Source organism: Loxodonta africana, chromosome 3 (genome assembly GCF_030014295.1).
Source record: "Loxodonta africana isolate mLoxAfr1 chromosome 3, mLoxAfr1.hap2, whole genome shotgun sequence".
Lineage (NCBI taxonomy): Eukaryota > Metazoa > Chordata > Mammalia > Proboscidea > Elephantidae > Loxodonta > Loxodonta africana.
In genome coordinates this window covers 72,282,121-72,298,993 of record NC_087344.1, presented here as the reverse complement: position 1 = coordinate 72,298,993, position 16,873 = coordinate 72,282,121, and the positions used below count along the sequence as shown (strand labels likewise).

Here is a 16,873-nt window from a genome sequence, read left to right as displayed (position 1 = left end):
AAGGACTTGCAGCTGTCCAAACACGGCGTCTACCCTGCTGCCGCCATGGCTCAATCCTCTGAATCAGCGTCTCCTGTATGTGTCCTACCTCAGGCTCCCCCCTGCCAGCTACCTTGGCTCCTGCCTTTGCTTCCCAAGAGGTCACCAGAGAGGGTGATGGCTTGCCAAAGTTCACACAGCCCGAGTGGGCAGAGCCAGGTTGAGCCCTCCTCCTGCCCCTTGACCTCCTGCTTGGCATAAGAGCAGCTCTCAGCCTCCTTTCCCCATGGGGAGATCAAGGAGCAAGTGAATTCATTGTTCTTCCGTGTGCCCCTCTATTCCCAGAGCTGGACCTTCTTAGGTAAAGTTCTCCTTGACCCAGGCCATGGGACAGTCTACCTCTTCTCATTCTAGTCAGAATGAAGGAATGAGCTCCTCTGGGCCTGCAGAGGGCCCCCTCGGCGGGCCTCTCCCAAATCTGTGCAAACCCTGAGGAAAGGACCCAAGGAGTTACTGGTTTGCTCTTTATATTTGATGGTGAATTGAGTTCGTTAAAGATTTATGGAGTGTGGCTGGGCGGCAGCCAGGCCCTGAGCTGGGTGAGGAGTCGGGGAAGCATGGCTGTGGAGAGAGTAGGAGAGTTACAGGGTGAAGAAAGAACTATGACAGGGACCCACAGGCACCAGGAGCCCAAGAGAGGTTTCCCAGAAGCCTGAGAGTAAGAATTAGCAAGGCAAAGCAGTACTGGGAAGAGAATGCATGCAGGCTGGAGGCCCAGGAGTCAAGTGTGTGGTGGGGGAGGGGAGGGGTGGCACTGCAAAGGAGGCAGGTGGGCACTGGGGCTCAGAGGGCCCAGGCACCTTGGCTCTGATGGTGGTCCCACTTGGGCTGCCACGTTGTACAACTCCAGGGGTGTTATTTCTTTTTACAGCCCTTCAACTAGGCGCTCACTTCCACCCCCCCATCCACCTGGACTGGCACGTGCCAGCCTCCCCACCAACTAGGAGTGCAGTGAGCCTTCTCGAATCACACCCATGGGGCAGCTTGGAGAGAGAGGGAGACTCACAGATGGCCTCGCTCCCTCCCAGGTCAGGTGACTCGTGCAGGAGGGGTCCTTTTCTAGAAGGCTCTTGGGAAGGGGAAATTTTTTTTTTTCTTTTTAATTGTGATTTAGGTGAAAGTTTACACAGCAAATTAGTTTCTCATTAAGCAGTTAATATACATACAGTTTTGTGACAGTCGTTGCCAACCCCGCAACATGTCAACACTCTCCCGTTCTCGGCCTTGGGTTCCCCATTTCTGCTCGCCCAGCTTTCCTGTCCCCTCCTGCCTTCTTGTTCTTGCTAGTGGGCTGGTGTGCCTATTCAGTCTCGTACACGTGGTTAGGCTACACGTGTATTGTTTGTCTTATAGGCCCGTCTAATCTTTGGCTGAAGGGGGAACTTCAGGAGTGACTTCAGTAGTGAATTAAGGGGTGTCTGGTGGGGCCATATTCACATGGTTTCTCCAGTCTCTATCAGGCCAGTAAGTCTGGTCTTTTTTGTGAGTTATAATTTTATTCTACATTTTTCTCCAGCCCTGTCTGGGACCCTCTATTGTGATCCCTGTTAGAGCAGTCAGTGGTAGCTGGTCACCATGTAGTTGTGCTGGGCTCAGTTTGGTGGAGGCTGTGGTAGTTGTGGTCCATTGGTCATTTGGACTAATCTTTCCCTTGTGTCTTTGTTTTTCTTCATTCTCTCTTGCTCCAGTCAGGGTGGACGAGTAGATGTATCTTAGATGGCTGCTTACAAGCTTTTACGACCCCAGACGCTATTCACCAAAGTAGGATATAGAACATTTTCTTTATAAACTAGGTTATACCAATTGAACTAGATGTCCCCTGAGAGGAAGTTGCTTTTTAAGCACCATTTTTTTTTTTTTTTACCCTGCTCAGGAGAGGGTGGGGAGGGGCAGGGACTCAAGAGTCAGACTGGCTGAGCATAGGTTTTGACAACGCTCTTTATTAGCGGGTGACCACCTTGCCCCAGTTTCCTCATCTGTAACATGGGGATGACATAATATCTACCTCACAGGGTTGTATGGAGGTTAAATGTAAAACACTCAGGACCTGGCAAAATGCACCATCAGCAGGAGCGGATAACCCAGTAAGCAAGGTGAACAATTGTAATGACCAATTGCTCGCTACAGATTAGTAAGTAAGCCCGTGCTTACCTTGCTTACTGGGTCACCTGTCCCTGTCAGGGATTGTAAATTTGAAAAGAGGCTTTGATTCTGTAGGAGGGTGCTGTGGGCCTGGGCGAGAGGCAGATGCCAGCCCTACCTAGAAACAGAATCTTGATGCGGTAAAAAAATGTGAACACTGTGCTTACTTTCCTTATGGATAATCCCCTCCTGGCCATCAGCATTACCTTGTGGGCCAGGCCTGTACAGCATGGCCTCATTGAGTCCTGGACTCAGGCCTATCACGGAGAAGTCACGTGGTCTGTGTTGAGGACAGGCTTGGCTCGGCATGAGGCCTCAGCTCTGACACTTGCCAGTCATGTGACCTGTGCAGGCTTCTTAGTCTACGCTTGTGTTTCTACATCAATGAAATGGGGATAGTAATTGCATGAGCCTCATGGGTCTTTGAGAAGAGTGAGTAAGATGAAGCCTGGGAAGCCCTGAACACAAACTGGCTCATTAGTTCGGGTTTACTAATCTGCTGAGGTTCAAGGAGGTTGAGTGACCTGCTCAAGGTCAGAGAGCAGACTGGCGGTGGAACTGGGATTTGAACCCAGGAGCTGGGTACACTGACCTCCCTCAGGGCCCTAGGGAAGCCCCTTATGATGCTGAGCCAGAAGGAACGCCCATTTGCAGCCCCAGATGCATCCCAGCACCAGGGGGGCGGTTTAGTCCTCACATGCATCCTTGGGTGTGTACAACCCACCGCAACCACCCCTCCACTGCCAGGTAAAGGCGAGAGGTCCCTGGGTGCCAGGGGGAGGGGGACTTGCCCTGAGTGTGAAGAATGCTGGATAGTCCCTCATTCAGGTGTTGATGGGTGCCTTCCCCAAGCCAGGCAGGTTTCTTTAATCATCACAGTAGCCCTGAGAATCAGGTACTGTTGTCATCTCATTTTTTAGCTTTATAGAGATATAATTCACATACTGTGCAGTTGACCCATTTAAAGTGTACGATTCAACGCTTTTTCATGTATTTCATGTCCATATTCTCCCCTCCCCTGGCCCCTGGCCACCACTCATCTACTTTCTGTGTCTACAGATTTGCCTATTCTGGACATTTGTATAAATGGAAGCATAAAATACGTGTTTGTTTATTTTTTGCTGCTGGTTTCTTTCACTTAGCCTAATTGTTCAGGATTCATCCATATTGGCGCATGTATCAGAACTTTGTTTCTCTTTATTACTGAATAACGTTCCATCGCATGGATACACCATTCATCAGTTGATGGACATCTTGGTTGCTTCCATTTTTTGACTGTTATGAATAACTCTGCTATGAACATTCATGTACAAGTTTCTGTGTGGACATGTTTTCCCATTCTACAAGTAAGGAAATCAAGGCTCAAAGAGCGAAAACCTCTTGCCCAAGCTCACCCAGCTGGTGAGTGGAGGACTCAATGTGGCCTTCCAAATCCAGGGCCCCATCCTTTTTCCCCACCCAGGCCTTGTCTCCGAGTTGAGCCAAATGCTGTGACAGGGATAGGTTGAGGATACAACGGTGTGAGGGGTTAACTGTCAGAAGACATCTTAGAGGAAGAGGTGATAGCTTCCTGAGCCTTGAAGGATGAATAGGAGTTTGCCAGGTGGAGAAGACGGGAAGAACATTGCAGAAAAACAGCAGGTGCAAAGGCCCAGAAGTGTGAGGCCACCTGGTGTCTTATTATTGGGGCAAAGGTGTGTGGGGATGGGGAGGAGCAGAGCCAGAGAAAGGGGTGGTGGGAGCAATGTTAATAGTGCTGGAGACACAGGTACAGGGTAGATTAAAAAAGCCTTGAATGTCATGCTAAGCGCCATGGACTTGATCCTGAAGGTAGTTGGGAGCCCTGGGAGAGCATCAATGTAATGTGGAGACAGACCTAAGACAAATCTCAGGTCAGCTTCTTAGTGTCCTTTGCTTTAGTTTTATCATCTGGAAAATGGGATGACAGTAGTAACACTTCATTAAAGTTTTGTGAGGGCTAAGTGATTTTGTATCTCTAAAGAGCTTTTTTTTTTTTTTGAAGAGCTTAGCCCAGCACCTCCAGAGAGCCCAGTAAATGATCAGGGGTGTTATCCTCAAAGACTTGTTAGCAGAGGTATCTCACTTTGGAAGGTGAGTCTGGCTGCAGGGGGTGACTGGTTTGGGGAAGGCTGAGAAGAGGCAGCTGGGCCCAGGGAGGTGCGGTGGGGATGGAGAGAGGTTTGGGAGAGGTTTAGGGGTGACTTCTGCAGACCCCTGAGACTTTGGGAATTGCTTGTGAATACTATCTAAATTCTGATCTTTTTGTGAACCCCTGGGCCTGGTGCCAGACCACACAGAAACCAGCCTGATGACCCCCTCTCTTCCTCCCTGCAGCAAGCCCGTGGACGCCATGCGGGGGGCTCTGACACCCCTGTCTCCACCGCCAACTCTGCTGCTTCTGCTGCTGCTGCTGCTGGAGAGTGGGCCGAGGGCAGCCACTGGCGGTGGGGCTGGTGGGGCAGCTGGGTACGCCTCCGTGAAGTACGTGCAGCCCATGCACAAAGGACCCGTGGGACCACCCTTCCGTGAGGGCAAGGGCCAGTACCTGGGTGAGTGTTTCCCCACCGTACAGCTCCTGGCCCTGAACTCCCAGCTTCCTCCATCTCCACCAGACCCCCACTCAGCCCCTCAATCTCCACCAAAGATCTTCCCATCCCCACATTTCTTCCTTATGCTGGCCAGGGCCTCCCATCCCTGGCATGTCTGGAAGCAGGGTGCAGCTGGCTGGTAAAGGAGGTCTTCAGATGGGCGGCAGGAAGGTATATGGGGAGGTGGGAGGGATGCTGCTCCGACCGCCTCTCAGGTGGCCTGCTGGTGCCACCTGGTGGCCATTCTACTCCCAGGTCATGCAGTTGTGAGGGTCCCTCACCTGAAACTCTTGGGTAAAACCCTGCCTGGGTAGGTTGGGTGCTAGGAGCCCTGGGTGAGGACACCCTGCAGGCCTCAAGATGGCCCACTAGGTCACCCCCAAACTCCATCTCCCGTGAAGTCAGGGAGGGGTGTGCAGAGAGGGGAAGATGGAGTGGTCTTCATGAGCAGTTACAGAGCCCCCTTCCTATTGTACACCATACTCGTGTGGGGGAGGGGGTAGATGGTGTCCCCTGTCCCTACTGTCCAGGCCCCTGATTGTCCCCCTTTCTGTCTCTCTCTCAGAAATGCCTCTACCACTGCTGCCAATGGACCTGAAAGGAGAGCCTGGCCCCCCTGGGAAGCCTGGGCCTCGGGGGCCTCCAGGCCCCCCTGGCTTCCCAGGAAAACCAGGCACTGGAAAGCCAGGGCTACATGGGCAGCCTGGCCCCGCCGGCCCCCCTGGCTTCTCCATGATGGGCAAGGCTGGTCCCCCAGGGCTCCCAGGCAAGGTTGGACCACCAGGGCAGCCGGGGCTTCGGGGAGAGCCAGGGATACGAGGGGACCAGGGCCTCCGGGGGCCCCCAGGACCCCCTGGCCTTCCCGGCCCCTCAGGCATAGCTGTCCCTGGAAAACCAGGTCCCCAGGGAGCGCCAGGGCCGCCAGGATTCCGAGGGGAACCAGGGCCTCAGGGGGAGCTTGGGCCCCCAGGCAATCGAGGCCTCAAGGGGGATAATGGAGTGGGCCAGCCAGGGCTGCCTGGGCCCCCAGGGCAGGGGGGTGCCCCCGGGGCCCCTGGCCTCCCTGGTCCAGCTGGCTTGGGCAAACCAGGTCTGGATGGGCTTCCTGGAGCCCCTGGAGACAAGGGTGAGTCTGGGCCTCCTGGGATGCCAGGTCCCAGGGGGGAGCCTGGGGCTGTTGGCACAAAAGGGCCCCCTGGGGTGGACGGTGTGGGGGTACCAGGGGCAGCAGGAGTGCCAGGGCTACAGGGCCCTGCAGGAGCCAAAGGGGAGCCAGGGGTCCGGGGTCCCCCGGGCCTGATAGGCCCCACTGGCTATGGGATGCCAGGACTGCCAGGCCCCAAGGGGGACAGGGGCCCAGCTGGAGTCCCAGGGCTCCTAGGGGACAGGGGTGAGCCAGGCGAAGATGGGGAGCCAGGGGAGCAGGGCCCACAGGGCCTTGGGGGCCCCCCTGGACTTCCTGGGTCTGCAGGGCTCCCTGGCAGACGTGGGCCCCCTGGGCCTAAGGGGGAGGCAGGGCCTATAGGACCCCCAGGAGTACCTGGCATTCGGGGTGACCAAGGGCTCAACGGCCTGGCTGGGAAACCTGGAATCCCAGGAGAGAGGGGGCTTCCTGGGGCCCATGGTCTCCCTGGACCAACGGGGCCCAAGGGTGAGCCTGGTTTCACCGGCCGCCCTGGGGGACCAGGGGTGGCGGGTGCGCTAGGGCAGAAGGGTGACTTGGGGCTCCCTGGGCAGCCTGGTTTGAGAGGCCCCTCGGGAATCCCAGGACTCCAGGGCCCAGCTGGCCCTCTTGGGCCCCAAGGTCTGCCAGGCCTTAAGGGTGAACCAGGCCTGCCAGGGGCCCCTGGAGAAGGGAAGGTGGGGGAACCTGGCATGGCTGGGCCCACAGGGCCCCCTGGAGTCCCTGGCTCCCCTGGACTCACAGGTCCTCCAGGGCCTCCAGGGCCTCCTGGTCCTCCTGGCGCCCCTGGGGCCTTTGATGAGACTGGCATTGCAGGCCTGCACCTGCCCAATGGTGGCGTGGAGGGTGCTGTGCTGGGCAAGGGGGGCAAGCCGCAGTTCGGGCTGGGTGAGCTGTCAGCCCATGCCACGCCCGCCTTCACTGCCGTGCTGACCTCGCCCTTTCCTGCCTCGGGCATGCCTGTGAAATTTGACCGGACCCTCTACAACGGCCACAGCGGCTACAACCCTGCCACTGGCATCTTCACCTGCCCTGTGGGCGGCGTCTACTACTTTGCTTACCATGTGCACGTCAAGGGCACCAGTGTGTGGGTGGCCCTGTACAAGAACAACGTGCCAGCCACCTACACCTACGACGAATACAAGAAGGGCTACCTGGACCAGGCATCTGGAGGGGCCGTGCTCCAGCTGAGGCCCAATGACCAGGTCTGGGTGCAGATGCCCTCAGACCAGGCCAACGGCCTCTACTCCACTGAGTACATCCACTCCTCCTTTTCAGGGTTCTTGCTCTGCCCCACATAACCCGCAAGGGGGCCCTGCTGCCCTGGCCTCCTCCTCTGTAGTGGTGGAGAGACTTTTCACTTACAAAGAACCTCCATTTAGAGAAAAAAACCAAAGGTGGAATAGAGGCGGCCATGGCCTTGGCCAAAGGAGACTGACCTGCTTTCTCCCTGCACATGGGCTGAGATTGTTTCTGGAAGAGGCTGACTTGAGTTTCTCTCCCTGTCTCTCCCAAGTGTCGGTGCCATGTCGGGACTGCACCCCAATTCCTAACCTGTCTGGTCTGGAGGCAGGGCCCCAGGACACTCAGCTCAGCTGTAGGAGACTCCCCACCCCCCTTTGAGTCCTGGGCTCTGCTGGGCCGTGAAGAGTGCTGCTCCTCTGTGAGTCAGAGCTGGCAGGGCTGAGCTCCCCATCCACCCAGGGAGACACACTCCCAAGCCTGCCCTTCCTGCTGGGCCCAAGATGGCCTCCCCCACGGTCCTTGGCTGGGGCTCTTCCAGCTCCCCTGGGATCTCCAGCACATGGCAGAGGCTTCTCTGAACAATCAGGGGAAAGGGAGAGAAGGGAACTCATCGAGGCGGACATCCTGCCCAGACTGCAACCCCAGTGGTTATGCTGTGCCTTAGGCCCGTCCATGGCGGGTACAGCTGCGTGACCCTCTGCAGCCTCCTGGGAAGGGTCAACCCCTTTCACCGCTCCAGCTGCAGCCAAGGGGAAGGTTGTTTGTGATCTGGGGCAGGAAGCAGCTTTTTGCTTTATCTCCTCCATCTCCCATGCTGCCCCCACCAGCTGAGGGCAGCCACACAGGCTCCTGGGGACCATCACATGCCAGAGACCAAACTCTGTGAAGTGTCTAGCACAGGCCCTGGCATGAGGCAGGACCATCAATCACCAAACATGAGTGCCCCTCCCTTTCTCCCTCTCACCTGCTGGGTGTGTGTGGGGTGTGTGTGGGGTGTCGGGGTAGTGCTGATTTGCTCGTACAATATTATAAGGGGATCCTCCCTGTCCCCAATCCAAGTATCCCCAAGGTGGACAGCCTCTTGTTTGGCCAATGAGGCACACCCAAGCTTGGGGATGAAGACATCCACTTGCTTTTCTCTAATGAGAACCATATGATACGTATGTTGTGTACTAAAGGGGTCCATCTGTAGGGGCTTCCTCTCCTCTCACCCTCTGGTTCCAATTTCCTGTTCTAAGCAGGATTAGGGCCCAGGAGGCTAGGGCTTGGAGAGGAAGGGTGCCAACAGACCCCTTTGGAATGGGTTGGCTCTGGATGCTTCTGCCATTTTCCCAAAGTAGTGCTCCCCTGCTGGAGACAGACAGGATCCTGCTCCCATCCCCTCAGTGCCTAATTCTAGCTCTCAGTGGATCAAGCTGAGATTAGTGCTGGGGGATGGATGCAAGGATGGTCAGTTTCCCAGTGGCTCAAGGCTTTGTCCCTGCCAAGCCAGCCACTTCCCTATACCAGGTGTGAACCTGGGTCATTCTATATGTGATCTTCTACAATCTGGCCAACTCCAAACTGTCCCTGTTGAAAATGGAGCGTGACTGCTTTTGACAGGCTAAGCTGTGGCTCCCTCAGGCCCCTTGCCAGTCCCCCATCCCTCCCCACTTCTCCAAATACAGCAGGCTATTTGAGTGCTCACCTTAACTTTCAACAAAAGGAGAAATGAAAACCCAAACCTGGCCAAGTGACACTTTAAGAAAAGGTATTGGCTGGGATTCCTGGTAGGTTTCTTACTCCCAAACACCCAAAAGAACTGGATAAGGAAAGTCTCAAACCATATACCTAGTGGGGGTCCCTTGTTCAACTTCCTGCTCCCCTAGGTCAAAGCCACCAGAATCTGACCTGTTAGGGTTTCTGATTGGCAGCAATCAACCAGCTTCCAGTGTGAGCCCAGGGGGTCAAGGAAGGTACCAGGAGACACACAGACATGTACACACACAGGCTGTGTCACAAAGTTGAGCCTCTTCCAAGTTTCATTCTTGAAGACTTTAAGGAGGGATGGCTGGTGTTTCCTAAATGTTTAGGGCATCTTAGTTTCAGATGCCCACTTAACTGACTAGCTTTGATAAACTTGTCAGGTTTTAACTATGAAAACTACATTACCTTGTGCGTTTTTATATTCTGATTCTTAAATTTTTTTTTTAAGATTAAGGTTTAAATGTTTGCTGTTAGTAATTTCATTTCTAACCTGGTTTAGGAAGTGTAGTGTCACAGCAGATGGGGGAAAAATGCACTCGGGAATCCAAGAAAATGGGGCTTCTTTTTGAAAAGAAACAATACTGACTATATTGACACAACCTCAATAAAACCTGTTGTATAAAACAGCGCCGTGCTGCCATGGCTCCATGCAGGGGGCGCCCAAGCCTCTGGACTTCCTGGCGCCTGGGGAGTTCTCCAGGTCTTGCTGTAGCCCCTCTCAGGAGCGTGTGTTCCTCAGCAGCTCCCAACCTTGGGTTCTGTCACCACCACATCAGACGTGCTCTATGCTCCCAAGCTGCCAAGGCTCTGCACCAAATAAATGCTGAAAGGCACTTTAACAAACCGAAGGCAGGCCGCGGCAGGAGCTGGGGGAGACTGATCAATCTTCCCTGGAACATTCCTGCAAGCTCTCAGGGGTAGTGGAGCATGACCGCTGGCTCAGGATCCCAAGGCCAAGTTTCAACATGGGATACAAATTATGAATGAAATCATGACTCTGAGGGCAGAGCTACACCAGGCCCAATGCTGAAGACAGGCCTGGGGGAGCTGTCCAGAGCCAAAAGCACCTGTTCCACAGCCTGCCCAGGGATACCTCTGGCTCTGAGGAGCTGGGGCAGCAGACCTGTGGTGTGCCCCAACCTGGCTGAAAGCAGGCCTGCAGGGCAGTCCTGAAGCCTCAGGCTAGCTGCAGAGCTGCCCAGCTTCTCTCTTCCATGGAGGCAGAGAAGAACGCTCGCAAAGTATCCTCACAGCTTGAGGGGATGCGTCCCCTCCCTTCCAATTTTCCTTTTCTCAAAATGGATGCTGTGCAAAACTTCCTTACGGGGCAAGGCCTTTAACTGGAGCCCAAGATATAGAATGAGGCATACAGCATTCAGTCCACCCAAGGCATTCTGAGGGAATGTGCCCTCCCCACCCAAAAGGTGATGACAGAAGGCTCCTTCTGCCATCTTTTACAGGGTTCCCTTCCTGGCACAGCTGGGCCTGGGTCCTAATTGGGGAGCAGCCTATGATGACGCCCGCTCTGAGAGGAGGGAAATCTGGCCTGTTCCTATCCACTGTTCCAGCAAAGGACTTGGCCCAGCTTCCTGGGCCACTCTGAGTGCTCTCCAACTGGAAACACCACCAAATCATGCCTGCTCTGCCCTTCCTGGCCACGTAATGCCAAAAGCTGGAGAAACTCCTGGAGGAATCTGCCTTGACAACAGCAGCTCACTGTCCTGGGTTCGTAGCTCCTGGGGCAGCACAGCACAGACAGGGAGGTAGTAGCTTGAGGAGTCAGTCTTCACTGAGGAATCTATTCAGGGAGGGAGAAACATGGGCAACAGTGGTGGGATTTACCAAGAAGTGTTTATTGCTCAGTGACTTCCACTGGAAGCTGTTATTAAACCCACAAAGCCAAGGGCCAGGTGTGTACCTACATCAGCTAGATGCACGTACCTGTGTCCTTGGTCCATACAAATGTGCTGCCTCGGGGGTCCTGTCCAGTCAAAGACAGGCTTTCTGGCAAACTGGCTAGAACCCAATAGGGAGAAATGATGCTACCGCAGACCATTTTCACCTCCTTAAATTCCATATCCTAGATAAAAGGGAACGCTGGAAGTATTCCTCCAAAATAAAAACTGCCCTGGTTCCCCATGTCTTCTGGCTCAGGCACTGGGAAGAGCCCTTAGGCTCTGCAACAAACCAGGAACGCAGCACCAGGGAGGCACCCCGCCCTCCCGCACTGTCCAACGGTGTCCAGAGACTCCAGGCCCAATGGTGCCCTCAGGAAGACTGAGGCAGGGGAGCCAAGCCGAGGAACCTCAAGGTTTCCAATTCAATCTGTAGTTGGTCCTGCTGACCATGGCAGAGCCCAGCAGCTATGGCCCTCACAGACTCTTCTGGAAGACCCGGTGCAGATTCTGGGCCAGGATGTCTGTCTCCTCATAGCCCTCACAGCTTTGCTGCCAGCTCTCTGACACCTGTTCCATCCCGTAGTAGGCGCCAGCAATGGCTCCAGCCATGGTGGCAATGGTGTCTGTGTCCCCACCAAGTGAGATGGAATAGATGAGAGTCCTTTGGAGGTTGTTGAAGGTAGAGGGTATCTCAGGGTCGGGCTCCATGCAGCGCAGGAAGCAGTAGATGGCAGTGGGCACAGATTCAAAGGCAGCAATGCCATTCCCTGTGGGAAGCCAGATTGTGGGGACTTGACTTACACCCTATGCCCCAGACTTCCTGCCACTTGCCCCAAGTTAAGACTTTCAGCTTCAAGCTGGGCTGTGATTAAGATCACAGGCTCTAGAGTTACGACTCCTTGGGTTCAAATCCTGACTCTACCACCTGGGCCGTGTGACTGGGAAAGTTACTTAAATCACCGAGATTCCTGTATCTTGGATTTGATTCCTCCTCAGGGTAGAGTGAGTAGTGAGTAAAGCTAGTAACTCTTGCAGGGCTGCTATCAGGATTCTGTGAGATCACAGATGTACAGCATTCTGCCGAGTGCCCAGCACACAGTGAAAGTGCTCAAATCACCAGTTACCAATACTAGCTATAAAAACTGGTGGCATTCTGCCATGTCTGAAAGGCTAAAAATCAAGTAGCCCAGAGCAAGAAGGCACTGTGCTCACATCCCTGTAGACCATGGCTCTGTCATGTCAGCCCAGGGCAAAAACGTGATGGCTGGAGGGACTCCATGTTCCCTTCCCCTTCCTAAGCCCAAGTCTAACCCTGAGGATGGTAGGTGGGGAGCAAATTGATCAGGGTCTACCCACCGAGCTCAGCCACCACTTCCTCTCTTGTCACAGAGTCCTGCTCGAGAAGCTCTGCAATCTTCTTCAGTCGACTGGAGTAGGGACGTTCCTCCATGCCCAACCTGGGAGTGTGGGGACAGATGTCAGCAAGGTCAGAGCCAGCAGGGTGGAGATGCGGGGGAAGGAAGGGCTATGTGTGAGGGTGAGGTGGATGCGGACAGGCTGCCCCCATCCCGGGCAGAAGGGTGGGCTGTCCTGACAGGGGAAGAAGCAAGAGAGGGCTAGGTGTGAGCAGGCTGGTATTCTCTGGGACCAAGAGCCTTGACAGCCAAGGCAGAGCAGCTTCTTCCCAGGGCTCCCTAGAATCTGCAACTGAAGAACAGGTTTCAGCCTTGTGGCAGTGCCACAGGCTTTCCTGCCACCACACGTGTGCACTCAAGTCTTCCAGCCCTGCCTCCACCAGTACTCACTCCCTGGCATCCGAGAGGGACTGGGCATCACTCTCCAACTCTTCCATGCGGCTCAGGAGCTGCTCCAGGAAGTGCTCACTGGACAGTTCACCCTGCAAAGCCAGGTGCACGGCCAGGGCCTGCAGGATGGCACCGTTGTAACCCAAGGAGGAGGCGTGTGTCAGCTGGGCTGAGAGCCGGGCAAACTAGGGAAAAGACGGTGGAGGCAAAACCCACTGTCATAGAACCTGTGCCTGCTGCAGAAAAGAGGGAGAGAGGGAGAGAGGGAGGGAGGGAGGGAGGGAGGGAGGGAGGGAGGGAGGGGCAGGCCCAGCCCTGAGTACCTTCTGCACGTCCTGGACACTGCTATAGGCCAAGGATATGCCAGCTACCCGCATGGCACCCCCGTTGCCGTAGGAGCCTTTCCCATTAAACTGGGCCCGGGCAGGCTCATAGACATCGTGGCACTTGGGGCTCAGGAGCTTCTTGAAGACAGTGATTACTCCAGCACCATATCCCCTGTCGGGGTCCTTCTTGTACTCCTGAGCAAACCTGGGGGAGAAAAGGGAAACGGAGTTGGGGTTTACTACATAGCTCTCAGGGTTGGAAGACAGGAGACTGGGCTGGTTTAGGAACAGAGGAAGCCTTGGGGTGCTTAGGACCCTGTACCAGCTGTGCTACCATGTCTGGCTTGGGAAGCATCAGCCCTAGAAAGTGTGCTGAGGGTGGGGATCCCACACATGCATGGACATCAGTGCTCTGATCAAGGGGAGCAATGACTTTGACTTACCCCAGGGTCACCTGCCCTCACCTGTGAGCCATGTCCACCTCGTCGAAGGCCTCCTTGGCCAGCAGGGACTGCACCAGGGCCCGGGCCATGGCTGTGTCATCTGTGTAGTATAATACTTCTGTGGGGAAAGGGTGGGGGTGTGTGAGAGTGAGCTGCAGGGCTGTGGGGGTGAAGGCTTGGGACCCCTGCTTATTCCTTTTAAAGTTACCACATCTAAAATGACCTTAAGTCAGCCTCTCACTCCCATTGTTTCTGGGGCTCTAGGCCTTTGAGTTTTCAGCAATTCCTTATTCTGAGTCAGTCTCCGCGTCCTGCTGATTTTGGAAGGAAAACCTCTCATCCCCTCTGGCTGCCATCACTGCAGCTCCAGCCTTAATACGGCCTGCTCGGGCTATGCCGACAGCCTCTCAACTCCCCTGCACATACCCCACCCTCCAACCCAACTTCCACGTTCAGCCAGAAAACTCTTCCTGAGGGTAGAATATCACTATCCATCTCACTCTCCTGCTCAAAATAGCTGGCTGTTGCCTTCAGGATGAGGTCTAAACTCACTGCCTTGACATTTGAAGCCCCACCCAGTCTAGCCCCTTCCTTCTTCCATTCCACTGCTGCCCCATCCCAAGAACCAATCTTGGAGCTTGGGTCAAATCCTTCCCAGCTGCCGCTGCTCTCCTCCCACCATCCTACCCCGTCTCCTTCCTCTGAGTGCCTGTGAACACTGATCTGGCACTCCTAACACAGCCAGCCCCACTGGTTATTTTGTAACTTCTCAGTCTAAACCCTTCTAGGGACAGGGATTTGGTCTTCTCTGAAGAGATGGTTACAATAAATGAAACAGATTCCCCAGTGAGCCCCCTTTCCCATTCCTCACATTCCCCATTCTGCCATCTCTCCATGTATCTCAAGCCCCTAACTTCACCCTCCCCTTCTCACTCTTAGGCAGTCTCCACCTCCTCCTTCCCTAGGAAGAGAGGCTACCAGGTATCTTAGCCACAGCGGCACTCTCTAGTCTTCCTTTCAGTCCAAGGTGAAGCCCACCCCTGCTCATTTCCCCGGGACCTTCTTCCTTCCACCTCTGCCCCATCTCTTCTCTATCCTCAACCTTTCCCTTTGCAGTGGAGTAGCACCCAGTCCCCCTTTGTTTGGCCACTGCACTCTGATTTTGGGCAATGAACCAATTATCTACTATTCTCAATGGAGCTGATCCCCACCTTCAACCTGGCCAAATAGCACACCCATTCCCTAGTTCATGAATGAACATACGACCTAAGCCAAGCCAGTGAGACTTGATTTGGGATTTTTGTCAGGACTACTGCCAAGAGAAACTCTTCCTCTGCTGGTGTTGCTGAGGCAAGAGCTGCTGGGGGCCACCCCATGAGAAGTGTCTGCTGGTGAGTGCAGCCGACCCAAACAGATCTAAGCAATGGACAGGAGCTGAGTCTTGAGGACATGATTTGAGCCCCTGGGGTCAGCTCTGGTTGAAGCCAGACCTCGAGTCCCTGGGTGGTACAAACAGTTGATGCACTCAGCAAAATGAAAGGTTGGAAGTTTGAGTCCACCCAGAGGCACCTCAGAAGAAAGGCCTAGAAATCTACTTCTGAAAAATGAGCCATTGAAAATCCTATGGAGCACAGTTCTACTCTGACACACATGGGGTTGCCACAAGTCAGAGTCAACTCAAGGGCAACTGGTTTTGAAGCTGGACTTATCTCTGTTAGATCAGTCCATAAAAACCAAAAAAAAAAAAAAAAAAAACCCATTGCCGTCAAGTCAATTCTGACTCATAACGACCCTCTAGAACTGCCCCATAGTGTTTCCAAGGCGCGTCTGGTGGATTCGAACTGCCAACTTTTTGGTTAGCAGCCGTAGCTCTTTATCACTATGGTTTCCGTATGTTCCCTTTTTTTTGCCTAGGCCATTTTGAGTTGAGTTTTCTGTCACTTTCATCCAAAGGATCCTAAAATACCTCCCAACCTAAAACATGCTGTTTTCCTCATCTTAGCATTAAATCTAAAATCAAATTAAAAACTATCCCTCCACCCTATCTTCACCTCAACTACAGCTCATCTCTCCCCTTCCCTTCATACCATATTGTACTCTTTTTTCTCATTTTCCATTTCCTCTTTAGCCCACTGAAATCTGAAAATGCTTTTTCTAAATCTAGACTTCCCCCTACTGCATTTCTTTGTAGCATGCCACCAGTGACCAGTGTCTTCATCCTGAAATTCTTTTTTCTGACCTTCTTGATACCCCTCTCTTGATTCTCATCTCTCAAATCGTTTCTTTCCTTAGCTCCTATTACTCCTACTCTACTTCCCTCTTAACTATTGATGTTCTCCAGGGTACAGACTCTGGCCCCTTTATCTTACCATCCCACATGTTCTCCAATCAGAATCAGATCCTGTTTTACCTCACACATGACACTTGAGCTGAGAGTGGGGTGATGAGTTTACTATGCGAGGGGGAAGGATAAGGGAGACAGCTGTATAGGCAGAGGTACCGCACATCCAAAGGACTGGGACTAGAGGAAGCATGGTGCGAGGAGGAACTAACTGAAGGGCAGAAAGCAACACCAAGGAAGGGTAGCGTAACATTCAATTGGAAACACAAAAGAGGGCCTGTTAAAGAATTTGGCTGTGTCTTAAGGATAATGGGAAATCGCTGCAGAATTCTATGCCGATAAAACGGTCAGCTTTATCTTTTGTAATGAGCATTCTCTGCCATGTGGAGAATGGACTGGTGGCGTAACGACTGTAGAGAACTGAGGTAAAATCTGCCCGGGGCGTGTAGTGTACATTGGACCACGCCCAATTCAGGGGAATGACACCCAGGTTTCCGGCTTGCACAATTGAGATGTTGCCATTCCCCGAGCTGGGGAACGTTCGGGGGCAGGTTTCCGGAGGCACGTGTAAAAACGATTTAGACACCCTGAGTCCGAGGTGCCTGCGGGTCATCCAGGATTTGCCCGGTGCTGCTCTACAGGGTCGCTATGAGTCGGAATCGACTCGACGGCACTGGGTTTGGTTTGGTGGTTTGGCCCTCGCCAGCCTCATCTCATTCGCACCCTGGCGTCTCTCCCACTCCTTGGCTCGCCCGGCCCCGGTTCCGCCTGCCTCCCCGAGAGGGCTTCTCGGCCCCCCGTGGCCCCTGTGTCCCTCCGGGGCCCTGCCACCCAGCGGGCGGTGCTCGCCCCCTGTGCGCCCAGCCCGCCCACCTGTCCGCGCGCTGCCGGGAGTGCTGGGGTCCGGCTCCAGGCTCTGCACGTGACTCAAGACTGACGTCAGGCTGACGGGGTCGTGCGCCTCGTAGAAGGCGCCCACGCAGTCCCCGAGCAGCGCGCCAGCCAGGCAGCCTCGGAAGCGGGAGAGGGAGCGGGCTGCCCCAGCCGCCCCGCAGCCCGCGGCCGTCATCGCCACCGCCGCCGCCATCCGAGCGCG

The 16,873-nt window shown here is 54.4% G+C and overlaps 2 protein-coding genes across 9 annotated transcripts in view; one reads left to right on the top strand and one right to left on the bottom strand.

Annotated features, from left to right (window-relative positions):
- COL8A2 (collagen type VIII alpha 2 chain) overlaps positions 1-9,798 on the top strand; it is a 27,679-nt gene extending 17,881 nt beyond the window's left edge. For 3 of the 8 annotated variants that reach the window (XM_064281722.1, XM_064281723.1, XM_064281721.1), the window contains exons 3-5: positions 4,205-4,293; positions 4,537-4,751; positions 5,356-9,797. In XM_064281722.1, the coding sequence (XP_064137792.1) occupies positions 4,238-4,293; positions 4,537-4,751; positions 5,356-7,274 (2,190 nt within the window). In that variant the 5' untranslated portion in view covers positions 4,205-4,237 and the 3' untranslated portion in view covers positions 7,275-9,797. Of the gene's footprint in view, positions 1-910; positions 1,068-1,120; positions 3,583-4,204; positions 4,294-4,536; positions 4,752-5,355 lie in introns of those variants that run through there. The other 5 variants (XM_064281720.1, XM_064281719.1, XM_064281718.1 and 2 more) reach the window with 3 other exon arrangements.
- Positions 9,564-16,873, bottom strand: ADPRS (ADP-ribosylserine hydrolase). The gene is made up of 6 exons (XM_003415299.4): positions 16,651-16,873; positions 13,458-13,554; positions 12,991-13,198; positions 12,668-12,852; positions 12,219-12,319; positions 9,564-11,629 (listed from the first exon to the last, which is right to left on the bottom strand). The coding sequence occupies exons 1-6, from the start codon at positions 16,862-16,864 to the stop codon at positions 11,337-11,339; spliced, it is 1,098 nt and encodes a 365-aa protein (XP_003415347.1). The 5' UTR covers positions 16,865-16,873; the 3' UTR covers positions 9,564-11,336.